Source organism: Panthera tigris, chromosome B4 (genome assembly GCF_018350195.1).
Source record: "Panthera tigris isolate Pti1 chromosome B4, P.tigris_Pti1_mat1.1, whole genome shotgun sequence".
Taxonomy (NCBI): domain Eukaryota; kingdom Metazoa; phylum Chordata; class Mammalia; order Carnivora; family Felidae; genus Panthera; species Panthera tigris.
In genome coordinates this window covers 76,408,065-76,425,981 of record NC_056666.1, presented here as the reverse complement: position 1 = coordinate 76,425,981, position 17,917 = coordinate 76,408,065, and the positions used below count along the sequence as shown (strand labels likewise).

The window sequence follows — 17,917 nt, the reverse complement described above, 5'->3', positions numbered from 1 at the left end:
CTTCAGCCAGGTCACAATCTCGCGGTCCGTGAGTTCGAGCCCCGCGTCGGGCTCTGGGCTGATGGTTCGGAGCCTGGAGCCTGTTTCCGATTCTGTGTCTCCCTCTCTCTCTGCCCCTCCCCTGTTCATGCTCTGTCTCTCTCTGTCCCAAAAAAAATAAATTAAAAAAAAAAAATTTTAAATAAATAAATAAATAAATAAATAAAGTAAGTAAATAAATGGCAAACAAACACAAAACCAAAAAACCCTGCATAACCAGAAATCAAAAGAATATTCAGCCTTTTGACTTTAAAAATTAAGCTAAAAGGTATGATTTACATACATCTCAACACTTCAAGAATTAGATCAGGGTCTGTGGTCAGCTTTTTTATTTCTTCCATGTTGGCAACTGTCCAAATTGGGATGAACTGATCACTGTCCATTTGAGATATCAGGTAAAGATCCTTTGATAAATTTTCTCTGAAAGAAATAAACAGAAGAGTCCTATAAAACAATTCTTAAAAGGCACCTGAAGAGGTGCCTTATTCATTTTTGTCACTTAGTCTAGGAAAACAAAATCATGCCATCAGAAACAATACAGTGAACTATAAAAACACATAATATACAACAGGATACTCTAACAACTTCCAGAAAGTTTCTGAATCCCCAAATACATCAGGCCAATAGTTCTGAAAAAGTTTTGAACTTTATAGAATTATATTGACATGGAAAGAGGCTTAATATTAAATTGAAAAGTATATTACAAAATATTACATACAGTGTAGTTCCATCTTATAAACACTTTATCACTGATGTTAAAATATTCATATGAGAAAAATTATAGCTTTAACCATGGGTTGGACTGTAAAGGATTTAAAATTTCTAAATGTTCCCATTTTTTATGTTTGATTTTTTTAATTTAAATTTCAGTAATAAATTTAAAACTAAAACATTTAAAAGATTCTTTAAAATACGTTTAAAAAGATATAAACACTCCTATCTTAGACATAAAACCTTATGTAACAAAATGAAGTAAAATCAAACTCATGCTGTCTTCTTCACATCAGATCTTTGAAGTAGTTTGGTTATAAATAGATAGAAGTCTCTACTTAAAAGCCACCTTTTCTCAATGACCCTATTTAAAACAGAAATCATCCAAGCACTCGATTCCCCTTCCCTTACTTACAGTGCTCTAATTTTCTTCCATAGCACTTATCACTTAACATACTTCTAAGCTGTTTATTTATTATGGTTTATTATGTTTGTCTCCTCCAGCCAGAATACAGGTTCCATGAAGGATCTCTGTCATTCAAAATGTTTTTTTTTTTAAAGATTTTATTTTTAAGCAACCTCTACACCCAATACAGGGCTAGAACTCACAACCCAAGGTCAAGAGTCACATGTCTACTGATCACCAGCCAGGTGCTCCCAAATGTATTTCAATGCTCTACTGCCTGGCAAAGAGTAGGATCAAACGCCTTTATCTTCAAGTTTTATTAAAATAAAGTAGTAATTACTACTACTGGTTAATAGGTTATTTGGGGGGCAAAAAAGAATAGAGAAGATATCAGTAAAGGTTAAACTCACTTTAGCATAAAAGGAGAAACACAGTAATAGCACCTTCATCAAGATATTCTTTAAGAACTTAAAAATAAGACAACTATAAACAGAATATTTATACAACTAAGGCGTTGTATCCTAAATCAATTCTGAACTTCAGCATGTCTGTTCTTAATAAATCTTGTGTCAAACTCTTAAAGAAACTCTATCTTGTCAAAAGTCAAATTAATAGATATAAATCCCATATATGATTTGACTACTCATGAGTAGTAATACCCAATATGTATTAATAACAATTCTGCTGAGCTACAAATGTCAATCGCACAGCTGGTTTGAATGGTATCAGAGTTCTGAGTAGGACGTGGTAGATCATGCCAAGCCAGAGCTCCTACTGCAGCAACTAAAAAAGACTAGCTAAATTATAAAACCATGCTTTTGGAGATAAGAGAGAGAAGCTACAATGACAAAATGATATTCCAGAAAGATGTTCTTTCGTTCCTGAGGGAATTTGCAGATCTGGGACCAGGGGGAAACCAACAGAGCTTTAGGCAGTTGCACAGGACTGGCACTATGAATTGGAAACTAAAGGAGCTCCTAACATGCAGCAGATTTCCCTCCATATGATGTTTTCGAGTTCTAAGGAGGAAGATGGGAGACTGGGAGTCCGGCTGAAAAGGCACTGTAATATCTCTGTGGTTTTGTGCAAGTTCCAGTGGAAGGAGGAACTTGCATCAAACAAGACAGGTCTCCCCCATAAGACATTTGCCAGGTTTGGAAGCTTACGGGATAAGAGACTAAAGAGCTAATCTCAAACCTCTCAAGAACAGACTGAATCTTCCTTGGTGTTTTAGGACTGAAGGTAACAGGAAAACGACAACTTCTGAATCAAAAGGCTGAAAAGGTCATGCCTAAGGAACAGAGATAAATCAGAGGTAGACGGAGTCTAATTAAAGCGGCTGAGAGACACCTGGGTGTCGGCTGGACAGCTGACTCTTGATTTCAGCTCAGATCAAGATCTCATGGTCGTCAAGATGGAGCCCCACAGTGCACTCTGTGCTGACAAGGTGGAGCCTGCTTGGGATTCTCTGCCCCTCTCTCTCTGTCCCTCTTCTGCTTGTGCAATACATTAAAAAAAAAAAAAAAAAAAAGTGGCTGCTCAGCACTAACCTAGCTCAACTCCTGACTGGATTGAAGCTATCAATCTGCTTCTGCCTACCTGAAGAAAAACTCAAGTCTTGTCTAGAGGGGAAAATTACGTAACTTACAACTCCTAGCTTTTTTAATATGTCCAGTATATAATCAAAATTTACAAGACATGCAAAAAGGCAGGGAATTATGACAGGGAAGCATGAGAAAAACTCAGAAACATAAGCAGATACACAAACTATCCAGTTAGTAGGTGAAGATGTTTAAATAACTATTACAGGGGCGCCTGGGTGGCTCAGTCGGTTAAGCATCCGACTTCGGCTCAGGTCACGATCTCACAGTTTGTGAGTTCGAGCCCCTCGTTGGGCTCTGTGTTGACAGCTCAGAGCCTGGAGCTGGCTTTAGATTCTATGTCTCCTTCTCTCTCTGCCCCTCCCCAATTTGTGCTCTGTCTCTCTATGTCTCTCAAAAAACAAATAAATGTTAAATAAATAAATAAATAATACAAGTATATTACAGAAAATGAATTGTAAGCACAAATGACTAGAGAAAAGACAGAAGGCTCTTGCTTTTATTCTTTTATCCTGTACTAGACTATAAAGGCAAAGAGTAAAAAGGAGGGGAAAAGAAAGGAGCTATTTAGGATAAAGAATCAATTAAACGTGAGTCAAGAGTATAAAAAAGTCTATGATAAAATCCAGGTTTCTAGCTTGAAAAACTGGTTTACTTGGTCCTACCTCTCACGATATACAGGATAAATAGAAAACATTACATTTGCATGCATAGCCAAACTTCTGTTTATTTTGAAAGGGGCAGTTTTACATACTAAAGTTTGATGACATCTAAGCTGTAGATATACCTACATAATTATCTGTAAATAAGACATCTTGAAACGTCTGCCTGAAAGAACTCCTTATCTAATAGAAGGTACTGGTAACATAAATTCTATGCCCATCCACCTATCTTGCTAAAAGTAACTCTATGATCAAAGGTTACAAGAGCCAACTACTAAAAAATATAAATTAAGAGATAACCCACTTTTTTGAGAACCCTAAACCTGAATATGTTCATAGGAAAAGTATCTAATATCCTACCCAAAAGTAATCCAATCCAGTAATTTAATTATCTTCCTACTAAGACTAGATCCTTTTTGCATATCCAATTAGAGATTACATCTTTAAACCTAGTTAAGAAATATATTAAAGAATAATACCAAAATACATCACTGAAGGGAATTAAAACCACCATTCTTCCACTCTATTTCATGGGTATTTTACATCTACTAACCGAACAATGCAAAAAGTGAGAAATATCAATTAAAAACAAATGAATACTGTACCGGGAGAAACAGAATTCTAATTGTTTCTTCAGACATTCTTTTAGGTCTTCTGTAGAAATTGCTGAACTGCTTTCTCCTGAAGGTAGAAAACAGAGGAAAAAAGTTAATATCAAATTACCGTAGGTGGTAAATATTACAAATTGTTGACTCAGAATAAGTTACAAAGTATGTACAAATTAAAATTCATGACAAAACTATTATTTTTAAAATTCAATTAGCACAAGGTCTAATTTCTTTCCACCTATCTATTCTATCTTTAGATAAATTTCAGATCAGTTTAAAATTTTATCAAGAAATGAACAAAGCACCATGAATACTAAAAATACTTGGCTTTCTGTAAAATACTACCCTAAATACTTTTAAAATGTGATAACTACTTATTCCTTTAATGAAAGCTCAAAGAACAAAAGTAACAGTAATCTAAATTTGAAGGAACTAGATAAATAAATTGAAATATATGTATATATCTCTCCACATCTGTATTATTGATATTAAATCTGATGTTATTTATACTTCTTAAACTTCTATCTCTTAATACTCTTTTCTTTTCATTTCTTAATTTTAGAGCACTTTATCTTCCTAGGAATATTTAACGTTTATTTATTTTTGAGACAGAGAGAGACAAAGCATGAACGGGGGAGGGTCAGAGAGAGGGAGACACAGAATCTGAAACAGGCTCCAGGCTCTGAGCTGTCAGCACAGAGCCCGACGCGAGGCTCGAACTCACGGACTGTGAGATCATGACCTGAGCCAAAGTCAACGCTTAACCGACCAAGCCACCCAGGCGCCCCCTAGGAATATTTAAAACACTCAAACAGCCAAAGTTTCAGATCAACTCTAACAGCCTTCTATGATTATATTATTTAAACCCAGAACAAGACTCTTCTTTCCCCCCCCAGGACTCAAGCCTGGAAAACCATCACTCTTTCATTAGAATCTTAAACAAAACATTACACACTCAAAGCATGTAATTTGTCCTCTTCTTAAAAAGCATTAGTGATTAGGCTAATTTCCTTTAAATGTACAGACAACAGAATGTGCATAAAGATAAATAAATTCTGTGCATGATTTTACCACTACCTTGTCTTATTACTCAAAATTCAAAGTAGTATTAGATATTAGATTAACGTCATTAAAGATGAATATAAGGGGCACTTGGGTGGCTCAGTCAGTTAAGCGTCCGACACTTCATCTCTGCTCAGGTCGTGATCTCACAGTTCCTTATTTCGAGCCCCACATCGGGCTCCACAATGAAAGCCTGAGGCCTGCTTGGGATTCTCTCTCTCTCTCTGCTCCTCCCCTGCTCATACTCTGTCTCTCTCGCAAAAGTAAATAAGACATTAAAAAAAATTAAAAAAAAAAGAAGCATTCTATTTCCATGTATATGCAATCTAATACAAAATCCAACCACCCAAGTGTGCTAAATAAGCAAGAACTTCATTTAACTTTTCAATGTCATTACAGCAAACCTATTAAAATACCAACTGGTTGCCACATTACTTAAACCAACTCTATGTTTAAAGTACCCAGTGGTTAAGTATATTATGACCACAAGTAGGGAGGAGAACCTACCACCTTAAATAATTATATGGAAATACCACCCATGCTACTTCAGGAATCAACTTACAAGCTGACAAAACTTAGAAATCTAGTCCAAATGTTTACAATAAATAAGGAAATTGAGGACAAAGGTTTGTACACCTTGACTGAAGTCAAAGAACTAAAGCAGCAATAGAAGAGAGTATTCCCTATTACATGTATTTTCCAAAGAGATCCTTTAAGTCAGAAAGATTAAGTTAGGTAGTTGGGGTCTATGGTCCATTTTTAGTTTCTTTTAAATCTCATCCATTTTAAATTCAGGCAACTACTAACCCATGCTAGTTTTATAAATGTGAAAAAACATGTTTCACAAGTTGAATTGCAGAAGAACCATGTTTTTAATACTGTGATTTTCTCAAAATTAATCCCTGCAATTTCACATTTATAAATGCATTTCACACTGACAGAAGTAATGGGAAAATTGACAGAACTTGCACTGATCCCAACTAATAGATCAAGAAACTTGGGACTCTGAAAAATTATAATTAGGGTCTATTTTCACTATATTGACTATTTTTCCCTTTTATCTTTAATTTCACACTCTCCTAAACAGGATCTTTTCTCTAAACATTCTTTTGAATTACAATTTTCAGGACACCTGGGTGGCTCAGCTACTTAAGTATCTGACTTCCCCTCAGGTCATGATCTCACGGCTTCTGAGTTCAAGCTTCACTTCGGACTCTGCGCTGACAGCTCAGAGCCTGGAGCTTGCTTCTGATCGTGTCTCCCTCTCTCTCTGCCCCTCCCCAGTTCATGCTCTCTCTCTCTCCTCAAAAAAACAAACTTTAAAAAATAAATAAATTACAATCTTCATGTTTGCCCTTTTGAAAACAGTATTTATAAAAATCATCTAACATTTTATTACCATACAGTTCTTTTCAAATAAAGCAGACTGATCCATGCCATAGGTTTATTAGAACAATAATAAAGAAACTGTAAGGGGAAAAAACACTAGTTTACCAAATGCTCATTTTACCAATACAAGCATAAAGTTTACCAGGAACGTCATATATTTGGTAACTCAGATCTTCTGGCCCTAAAATCATTCCATCAGTTGATTCTTCAATGCCTATAGTATTTCTGGTGGTTTCACAAGATGAATACATTACTTCGTATTCCTTACACATATCATCTGAAAGCTCTGTATTACCTGTATTAAAAAATATATAATGAAAGTAAATAGAAATTCAATAAATCCTATCTTTAGGAACTCTGGGCACTATGTCTTTTATAGTAAGATTTTAAAGAATTCTACCAGTTGGGCAATGTCCGCATGGTTTTAGTAAGAATTCTCTTCCCAAGGGAGATAAGTTTTGACCCTTATGGATAAGCTAAAATGATTAACAATAGTTTAAACTCATATAGTACTATTTATGTATCAGACAGCTACATGCATTTAATTCATTTAATTCTCAGAAAATCCTATGCCAAAAGTAATTATTATTACTGTTTTACAGATGAAGGAAACAAGCACAGAGAAGTCATTTACCCAAAGTCAAACAGTGAGTAAATAGCATTGCCAATGATGGTATATCAAAATTAATTTATAAATACCATACTATAAGTGGGTTAAATGTTAGACCCAAAGACACAGCTACTATTTGAAACTAGTGATAACCCATTCATACTAAAAATAAGAACTGTGTACAAACTGCCTATTAAACATTTATAAATATATTTAATCAAATAATCAAAAGATGTACCCCAAAGTTCTATAAACTGGTTTGACCATATATTTAACCAAAATGTGATTTGTTCTGATGAAATATTTAGGACTTACCCTCAGGATGAGACCCTGATGTTGCTGCTGTTTCATGCCAAGAGCTTTCAGTTCCATGAGTTACTGGAGTGGCATCAGTATTTCCAGAAGGAATTTCTTGCCATACTTTGGCATTAGGATTTAAACCGGTTCCTTTAGATGTTACCTGCTAAATAATCAAAAGATCTATTTGTAAATTTTAAAAGTCAGTGTATTAAAATTACAATTTTAGATAATGGACTTGTCTATTTTTAATCTTTATTTTTGAGAGAGAGAAAGACAAGAGTGTGGGTGGGGGAGGGGCAGAGAGAGAGAGAGACACAGAATCTGAAGCAGGCTCTAGGCTCTGAGCTGTCAGCACAGAGACCGATGCGGGGCTCAAACTCAAGACCTATGAGATCATGACCTGAGCCGAAGTCAGATGCTTAACCGACTGAGCCACACAGTCACCTCTTTAATGGACTTTTCTATTACTTAAATGTGAAGGAAATCCCAATCATATTAAGTAATTTAATAATAAATATTAAATAATACTTTAAAGTATTGGGCTCAACTTGACAATAAATCTTTTTAAGTAGATTAACTTGAATGTGTATGTATAAAATTTAGCTACCTATACAATAAAAAATATATCTCTATAAACAATTAATACAGAAATGCTGCTTTACCCCAATCTACTTGCATTTGTCATAAAATTTATTCAAACTATTCACCTATCTTTGGCTTATTTTTATGTATTTAGAGCAAATATTTTAGGTACCTAGAAGGATTTTCCAAAGTATATAATTCTTATTGCCATCTACACTGTGATACAGACCTTTGACTCTAAACAATTCTAACATTTAGAAATTTTTCCCACGTCAAAAACAGCAATGTGCGGTGTCTGGCTGGCTGAGTCAGTAGAGCATGCAATTCTTGATCCTGAAGTTGTGTGTTTGAGCCTGCACACTGGGTGCAGACATTACTTAAAATCTTGGGGCTGTGAGTGGCTCAGTTGGTTAACTGTCAGACTCTTGATTTTGCCTCAGGTCAAGATCTCACATTTCATGACAAAATTGCAACAACAAAAAACTAAAAATAGAGGAGCCTGGGTGGTTCAGTGAGTTGAGTGTCCAACTTTGACTTGGATCATGATCTCTCAGTTTGTGAGTTTGAGCCCCGCATTGGACTCTTTGCTATCAGCACGGGGCCTGCTTTGGATCCTCTCCCCTTCCCCCTTTCTGCCCCTTCTTCACTCATGCTCTTTCTCAAAACTAATGATTAAAAACAAAAAAGACTAAGAAAATTCTAGAAAAGATATACATATATACCCACAAGTAGGAAAATAAAGTACCACTTAACACCTATTAGATTAGCAAAGTACTTAAAAATAATTCCCACATTAGCATAAAATTTGCAAACTCATTCTTTACTGGAGACTATATAAGACTATATAAAATGGTGCACTCATATTCTATTAGCATTATTTGTAAGAGCCAACAAACAGAAATAACCCAGTCAAAAAAACCAGGAACAAGGGAAATTATGATACACTTTCTAGGTAAAGTATTGCACAGCCATTCAAAATTATAAAGATACACGACCATATTTTATAAAATCTAAAGGGGTACTACTAAATCAAAGAAAAAATTGCTGTATATTAAAACTGTGACATCAAATACTATTAAGATGTATCCCATTTGCCAGAGAAGTTTACAGTGTGCAACAATGTGCATCCTAGGGTTGACCAAATATGACAATGTCAAAATGGAAAATGCATTCACAAAATGAAGTGAAAAAAACCCACAACCACAATAACAAAAGCAAACATGTTAAGCAATTCTGGAGGAATTAGTACTTATGTCAGTGTCTCCCTTTTACAGATAACCTATTAAATGAGAAATCATATATCCAACTAAAGACATACAGAGACTAAGTATGAAGTTAATATTAACAACAAATGATTACAACTCACAGATTATTACAACTGCAAAAAGTGCATAAACATAGACGTGGCCTAGAGAGGAACACAATCTGCTACAATACTCTGATCAAGGGTTTTTTTTTCCCTTATAAAGCATTCCATTAAAATATTACCTTAAATTCAAATCATAAAAAATATAAAACTTAAAAAACATTTTTTCAAATCAGAGCATAAATGTTATAGTGCCTAGTACATTAACATCAAAGACTATTTTACACGTCTTGTGCCTGTATGTATACATGTAATATATCCCATTATTTTTTATACCAGTCAATATTTACTAAAGTTACATAAATGCTGATGAAAATCTTTGAACATCATTCTTTCCTTCTCCACCAAAGACATCATTCAGAAAAAAAAAATTTTTTTGTAGTAAACTCTTTAAGTTGTGGTTTCCCTGAAAATATTTTCTTAAATGTTTATTTGTTTTTGAGGGGGGCAGGAGGGAGAAGGGGCAGAGAGCTTCGGAGACAGAATCTGAAACAGGCTCGAGGCTCTGAACTGCCAGCACAGAGCCCAACACAGGGCTTAAACCCATGAACCACAATATCATGACCTGAGCCGAAGTCGGATGTCCAACAGACTTGAGCCACCCAGGCACCCCTCCCTGAAAATATTTTTACCCTCTACCTCTGCTATAGAAAGAATTTTTTTTTTTTTTTTTTTTTTGGTGAAAAGAATTCTTACTAGGCACACATTCCCTTTCAGGTTATTAAAGATATCCCCACTGCCTTCTGTTTTGTACTGTTACTGATCAGAAACCAGCTATTAGTCTAGCTATCATTCCTAATCTCTCTTTGCTCAATTTTTGTCAGTGCTGATTTCCAGTTTTACAATCATCAGTCTAAGTGTGAAATTCTTTAATCTACTTAGGATTCACTGTGCTCTTTTGAAATCTGATGCATCAACTCTGTAAATTCCCAGGTATAGCTCTTCAAACTTTGCCTCTCCACCACCTACCTGCTCTATTACTCCCTTCTGGAATGCCAATAAAATATTTTGTACTTTCTCATACTATGTTCCACCTCTCTTTGTATCATTGTCTTTCCTATTTTCCATTTCCTTGTCTTTCAAGAAATTACATCCTGAGCAATTTATGATATTTCTTCCATTTCATCAATTCTCTCTTCATCTACTTCTAAAATGAACTTAACTTTTCCAATAAGTTTATAAGTTCTTTTTATAACTTTCATTTCTTGAAGTTCTTTTTGGTTCTTTTATCAAATCTATCTGATGTTTTGTTTCCTGATCATCTTTTCAGTATCTTCCTTCCTTTAAGCATATTATTCTAATTTTATAGTCTGAACTTGATAAATTCACTATCTGCAATCTTTGAGGGTTTGATTTTGTGATCTGTTGTTTCTGCTAAATCATGCTCATTATGACTTACGTGCTTTATGATTTTATATTGTAAGCCCATTTTCCTTGGAACTTTATTTGTGGGAATTTTGAGCATTATGTTTAAAATATGCTCTTTAGGGGCGCCTGGGTGGCTCAGTCGGTTGAGCGTCCGCCTTTGACTCAGGTCAAGATCTCACAGCTCTTGAGTTCAAGCCCCATGTCGGCTCTGTGCTGACAGCTCAGAGCCTGGAGCCTGCGTTAGATTCTGTCTCCCTCTCTCTGCCCCTCCCCCGCTCATGCTCTCTCAAAAATAAACAAACATTAAAAAAAAATTTTAAATATGCTCTTTAGGAGAGGACTTGTTTTCCCTCTGTTAGATGACTGCACAGTTTATAAAACTACCAATCTGGTATTCCTTTAATTTTCAACATGATTTTTTGGGTAACAACTTGTGTGAATTTTAGCTCTACTTTGCAAAAAGAACATCTGTGGTTAGAATTACTAGGGAATACCTCTGCCTCACCAATCCAGAGTCACAGCTAAACCTGACAAGTTTCCTTTTCTCTGGGAAAGCTCACTCTCCCCCGGCCCCCCCCCCTTTTTTTTTTTTTTACCATGTGTCCTGTCTCTAAGCACTGCCAATTAAAACCAAAGCTCTGGGCCAGTAAGAACCAACAGATGCATTAAGAGTAGCTCTACAGGGGCGCCTGGGTGGCTCAGTCGGTTAAGCGTCCGACTTCGGCTCAGGTCACGATCTCACGGTATGTGAGTTCGAGCCCCGCGCCGGGCTCTGTGCTGACTGCTCAGAGCCTGGAGCCTGTTTCAGATTCTGTGTCTCCCTCTCTCTCTGACCCTCCCCTGTTCATGCTCTGTCTCAAAAATAAATAAACGTTTAAAAAAAAAAAAAAAAAGAGTAGCTCTACATTTATGACCTGCTTACCTCTTTGGATGAGTACTTTTTAATTATTTTTGGTCTGAAGACTTCATTTGCTTTCTTGCCAACTTAAAGCACTGCTTTAAAAAAAAAAAAACTTTTGGGGCGCCTGGGTGGCTCAGTCGGTTAAGCATCCGACTTCAGCTCAGGTCACGATCTCGCGGTCCGCGAGTTCGAGCCCCGCGTCCAGCTCTGGGCTGATGGCTCAGAGCCTGGAGCCTGCTTCCGATTCTGTGTCTCCCTCTGTCTCTGCCCCTCCCCCGTTCACACTCTGTCTCTCTCTGTCTCAAAAATAAATAAACGTTAAAAAAATAAAAAAAAATAAAAAAAAAAACTTTTTTAGGGGTGTCTGGGTGGCTCAGTCAGTTAAGTGTCCAACTCTTTTTAATTTTTTATTATTATGTTTATTTTGAGAGAGAGAGGGGGAGAGAGTGACAGAGTGCAAGTGGGGGAGGGGCAGAGAGAGAGAGAGAGACACAGAATCCGAAGCAAGCCTCCAGGCTTTGAGCTGTCAGCACAGAGCCCAAAGCAAGCCTCGAACCTAGGAGTGTGAGATCATGACCTGAGTCAAAGACGCTCAACCGACTAAGCCACCCAGGCGCCCCAAGTGTCCAACTCTTGATTTCAACTCAGGTCATGACTGAGCCCCTGATTGGGCTCTGTGCTCATAGGGCGGAGCCTGCTTAGGAGTCTCTCTCTAGCTCTTTGCCCTTCCCCCACTCGCACACTTGTACTCTTTCTCAAAATACACAAACTTAGAAAAAAAAAATTCAAAAAAATATTTCAACCAATATTGTCAGTTTTTTCCAGAACATCTAGTTTATAATATTTCTTAAAAAAAAAAAAGTATCAATATTGTCTTCATGAAGCTAAATTGAGAGTCATTCCAACACCTGAAAGACAAGTGTGGTATAACAACAAAAAAATTAACTTTATTGTGCCATCCAGTAATTATGCAATTACTGGCCCCAGTTTCTTCATTTTATTCACTTATTTATTTTTTAATTTTTTTAAATGTTTATTTATTTTTGAGAGAGAGTGAGAGAGACAGAGCATGAGTGGGGCAGGGGCAGAGAGAGAGAAGGGGAGACACAGAATCCAAAACAGGCTCCAGGCTCTGAGCTGTCAGCACAGAGCCTGACGTGGGGCTCGAACTCACACACCACGAGATCATGACCTGAACTGAAGGTGGACGCTTAACTGACTGAGCCATCCAGGAGTCCCTCCAGCTTCCTCATTTTTAAAGACATAATGTCTACTCTACCATAACTCCTTACAGTTTCTACAAATCTTGGGCACCTGACTTCATTTCTTTGGTCATTACTTCTTCTTTCCCTCTTATTATTTGCACACACCTCTATTTTGCTAACCACAATAATAGTTTATTTACATATGTGTTCTAAAGCAAAGCACTGGGCTCGAGAAAGGGAAAAACTAGGTCTTCCTGTTCCAGGGAAAATGTACAAAGGACAAACAGGAATAGTTAACTGCAAGGTATCATTTTTACCTATTGAACTACTTAATGTCATTTTGACAAGTATAAAAGGAAGCAAACGGTTCATTGCTGTAATTCATACAGTTTTTCTTTCTTTTTTTTTTTATTTTTTTTTTTAACGTTTATTTATTTTTGAGACAGAGAGAGACAGAGCATGAACGGGGGAGGGGCAGAGAGAGAGGGAGACACAGAATCCGAAGCAGGCTCCAGGCTCTGAGCCATCAGCCCAGAGCCCAACGCGGGGCTCGAACTCACGGGGCCCCTGGGGGCCCGTGAGATCATGACCTGAGCCGAAGTCAGATGCCCAACCGACTGAGCCACCCAGGCGCCCCATTTCATACAGTTTTTCTAAGAGTTAGCAATGTTTATCAAAAGCCTTAAAAATATACATTCTTTTAAAAATAGAATTACCATATGATCCAGTAATTTCACTATTGGGTCTTTACCCAAAGAAAATGAAAACACTATTTTGAAAGATGTATGCACTCCTAGGTTTACTGCATCGCTATCTGCAATAAATTTCTTAAGCTACCTTGTCTGTGATATTGTTATAGTAGCTCAAATGGACTAAGACACCAACCACAGAGGATCTGTTCAATAACTGTAGTCCAGCCATATAAAGACTATCCCAGAGCCTTAAAATCATATTGTATGTAAAACTGGTGAAATATGAGTAAGTTCTGTGGACTGTAACAATATCAATTTGCTGGCCATTTATATAGTTATGGCAAGGTGTTACTATTCGGAGAAACTGAGCATAAAAGTACATGAGACCACCCTGTACGGTTTTTGGGCAACTTGTGAATCCATAATTATTCCAAAATAAAATATTTATAAATGGGGGGAAATATCGTAGAAGGCAGTGAAAATGTTCACAGAAACTTAGAATAAAAAACAAGCTGCTACCTTATGAAAGAAACTTTGAATTTTGTGAAATAATGCACAAGCACAGAAAACACTAGAGAGACTAAAAGTCAATGTTATAAGTGGTTATCTCTGAGCAGTAGCATTTTTATTCTCATTTTTGTGCTTTTCTGGATTTTCCTACAATTAACATCTACTACTTTTACAATCAATAAATAGATAATGAAACATCTAACATCCAAAATAAAAGACACATCAACTGGGAAAATCATCCTAGGCAAGTGACATAAAAGACTATTGTCTTCAAAGAAAGTAAGAAAAGTATAAACAAGCAAAAAGACAATTCACAGCTAATAAACATGGAAGAACATTCAATCACACTAGTCACTGAAGATATGCAAAATGAATCAATTATTTCATTTTATTTATTTATTTTTAACGTTTATTTATTTTTGAGACAGAGCATGAACAGGGGAGGGGCAGAGAGAGAGGGAGACACAGAATGGGAAGCAGGCTCCAGGCTCTGAGCCATCAGCCCAGAGCCCGACGCGGGGCTCAAACTCACGGACCGTGAGATCGTGACCTGAGCTGAAGTCAGATGCTTAACCGACTGAGCCACCCAGGTGCCCCACAATTATTTCATTTTAATCCAAATGGTGAATTTTTATAAATTGGGATGCCCGATGCTGACAAAGATACAGTAAACTGGGCAAGAGTAAAAACTGTCCTAAGACTTTTGGGAAGCAATTTGTCAATGCTGATTCAAAAAACTTTTAAAATGTTCACTCTTTGACCTACTGCAGTGGATTTTAACATAAAGGCTTTATATACAAGAGTGTCCTATATAGAATTACTCCACATAAAGAAAAATTAGAAACTGAAAACGTCCAACAAAAGAAGTTGTTGTGTTTTTCTAGAATAAAGTTTTTAAAACACAGTAATGAATCTGACAAGGCAGATAACTGCAACAATGACTTATTTTCTCATTTTAATTCTTGATAACCATGTTTGGTTAACTTTGTCTAAAGAATTCCATCAAAATCCTTTTCTTCCACAGAACCAGAAGCCCCTGAGCTACACAGTCACATAAAACATCTATCAAAGGATATAAACTGTACAACTGGACTTGGAAACTATCTGCCAAAATCACCACAAAAACATCCAAATTGTCAGTCCATAAAACTGACAGAAAAATCACCACCTCTATTTCTAAGCAATATATGTCATCACCAAATAAGCCAAAAGTGGTCTTCATTATTGGTCCATTTTATGCCATTTTATTTATCCTATGTGGGTGGGAAGAGATAAAAATGAAGGGAAAAATGAGAGACATCAAGTTCATGGCAAAAATGATACCTTCCGCTCATATAAGCAGTTTTAAGGTAACAGGAGTCCGAAACAGTCATCATGAATGTGGTAAAACCATGTCTTTGGTCATACATAACCATTTGTTTCACTTACCTATTTACTATCAGAAAATAGAAATCCCATGTCAATTAACCCTACAAATACTGAAAAATAAAGTATATAAACTGATTAAATTTGCTTCAAGCAAGTCAATCATCCAGGTTTAATTTTATCTCCAATATTGAGAAGACCACTAAATTACAAGTACTTAAAAAAAAAAAAAAAAAAAAAGACACAAAACACCTGTCATTTCATCCAATACAAACTTCAGGGTCCTACTAGAAGATGCTTAGGGGTATTTCATGAAAAATAAAAATGGAAAATTAAACTGGAAATTTTTCACCCATTCTGACAGAGAAGAACAACAACTAACATTTAATTTAGTTTAATTAATTAATTAATTTAAATTAATTAATTTAAATTAATTTAGAACACTCAATTTATCTTCATTAACAACTTCAGTTAAATATTTTTATCATACACATTTTGCAGATAAGAAAAAAGTTATTTTACCTAAAAGTAATCTGCCCAGGGGCACCTGGGTGCCTCAGTCGGTTGAGCACCCGACTTCGGCTCAGGTCATGATCTCGCGGTTTGTGGGTTCGGGCCCCCGCGTCGCATCGGGCTCTGTGCTGACAGCTTGGAGCCTAGAGCCTGCTTTGGATTCTGTGTCTCCCTCTCTCTCTGCCCCTTCCCTGCTCATACTCTGCCTCTGTCTGTCTCTCAAAAATAAATAAATGTTAAAAAAAAATTTTTTTTTTAAGTAATCTGCCCAATGTTGCAAAGCGAATAAAGCAGAGGCAGGATTTCACCTCAGCAGTAGGGAGAGTCTGCCAATACATTTTTACAGTGGCTCTTAGCCACTACACTACAGTTAGTTACCTCAGAGAAAACTTTAAGACAACCAGTTATATACTACCTAAGGAATATAATAGACCTCCTCACCAAGCCAAATGATCCCTGGTTTAGTTCTGCCTAGACTAGCTAATAACCCAGAAAATATGGATACACCACCAGCTTAATAGGGTTCTGAGGGCAGAAGTCAATGCAGCTCTGCACTAATTTCTACCTCAGGATCAAGGTAATTTTCTATCCCAGGGCCACAGTTAATTTTTGGTAAAAAAAAAAAAAAAAAAAAGTAATATTCATGGCAGTTTATGCAATAAAATTTACCCTCTATCACAAAGCACTTTTCTTTACCTGAATTATTTTGTCAGCAAGCTCCACAATGGTGGTGACTTTGTGTAAGGTAAACCAGTCAACTGCTCTCTAGCACCTTGAACAATGATTAGCACACAGGAGGCCAACAAACAACATTTGCTAAATGAATCGATGGATGAATAAATGCTGAACAAGTGTTTCTCAAATTCTGTGCATAAGAATCCAGGGATCTTGCATTTTATAATGCACTTTTTTTTTTTACATAATTTAAATAGTCCTAGACATACTGAGCCATTTTACTTCAAATTGTCATCTGATCAAGCCAATGGTTAACTGCACAAATGAAATTTTAAAAATCCCCCAACTTCAAATATCAATATTAAATATCGAAATAACCCTTTTCAGGGGCACCTGGGTGGCTCAAGTCAGTTAACAGTCCGACTTCAGCTCAGGTCATGATCTCACAGTTCGTGGGTTCAAGCCCCGCATGGGGCTCTGTGCTGACAGCTCAGAGCCCGGAGCCTGCTTGGGATTCTGTGTCTCCCTCTCTTTCTGCCCCTTCCCCCACTTGTGCTCTCTCTATCTCTCAAAAATAAATAAACATTAAAAATTTTTTAAATTAAAAATAAAAAATAATCCTTTTCAAAAACGTGTAAAGTCAGCAGTCTGTTATTTTCAAATGAAAATGACCAGAAAACTGAAATGAGAGTTTTTCATAAGTGTATATGAAAGCAACAGCTCATGTGTAATGTTTATTATATACCAGATACTACTCTAAGTACTTTACATTAACTGTCAATCTTAATAACCTTATGTGATATGTTAACATTATACTCATATATTAGTACTATCCTCAATTTATACGTAAGAAAACGGATAAACAGAGGTGAAACAACCTGCTTAAGGTCATACAACTAGAAAGGGGCAGAGCCTGAACAGCAGCCTGTCCCCAGTGCACTGTTCTTAACCACTTGTTTACGCAACCTTGTAGATAAATGTATCTTATTATTATTAATGACTGCCCTATTTTTTCCTTTGCTTAGCTCAAAAGGCTAGAATAATCCTGTATTTCTCTTACCTTGCTTAACAGCAAATTTTTGTAAATCCTACAAATTTACATTTCTCATAGGCAATTCAACAACAAATATTTTAGTACCAACTTATGTGCACTGTGGTAGTGATGGGGGGGGGAACTGCCAATAAGCACACAGTTAATTCCTTGTCTCTTCTGAAAAATTAAAAGTTATCATACAAATCAGGACGTTTTTGAGAATGAAACAGGGTGGCACATTTGTTCCAGAAAACAGGTGTACGTTATAACTACTTAGGGCAAAATGGGAGATGTGATCACACTACCTATTTTATAGTTT

At 36.4% G+C, this 17,917-nt stretch overlaps 1 protein-coding gene across 13 annotated transcripts in view; it reads right to left on the bottom strand.

Annotated features, from left to right (window-relative positions):
- Positions 1-17,917, bottom strand: part of LARP4 (La ribonucleoprotein 4) — a 66,650-nt gene that overhangs the window by 37,808 nt on the left and 10,925 nt on the right. For 8 of the 13 annotated variants that reach the window (XM_007073014.3, XM_042992267.1, XM_042992268.1 and 5 more), the window contains 4 exons: positions 7,404-7,551; positions 6,600-6,773; positions 4,025-4,100; positions 323-459 (listed from right to left, as the gene is read on the bottom strand). In XM_007073014.3, the coding sequence (XP_007073076.1) occupies positions 323-459; positions 4,025-4,100; positions 6,600-6,773; positions 7,404-7,551 (535 nt within the window). Of the gene's footprint in view, positions 1-322; positions 460-4,024; positions 4,101-6,599; positions 6,774-7,403; positions 7,552-17,711; positions 17,771-17,917 lie in introns of those variants that run through there. The other 5 variants (XM_015542078.2, XM_007073013.3, XM_042992271.1 and 2 more) reach the window with 3 other exon arrangements.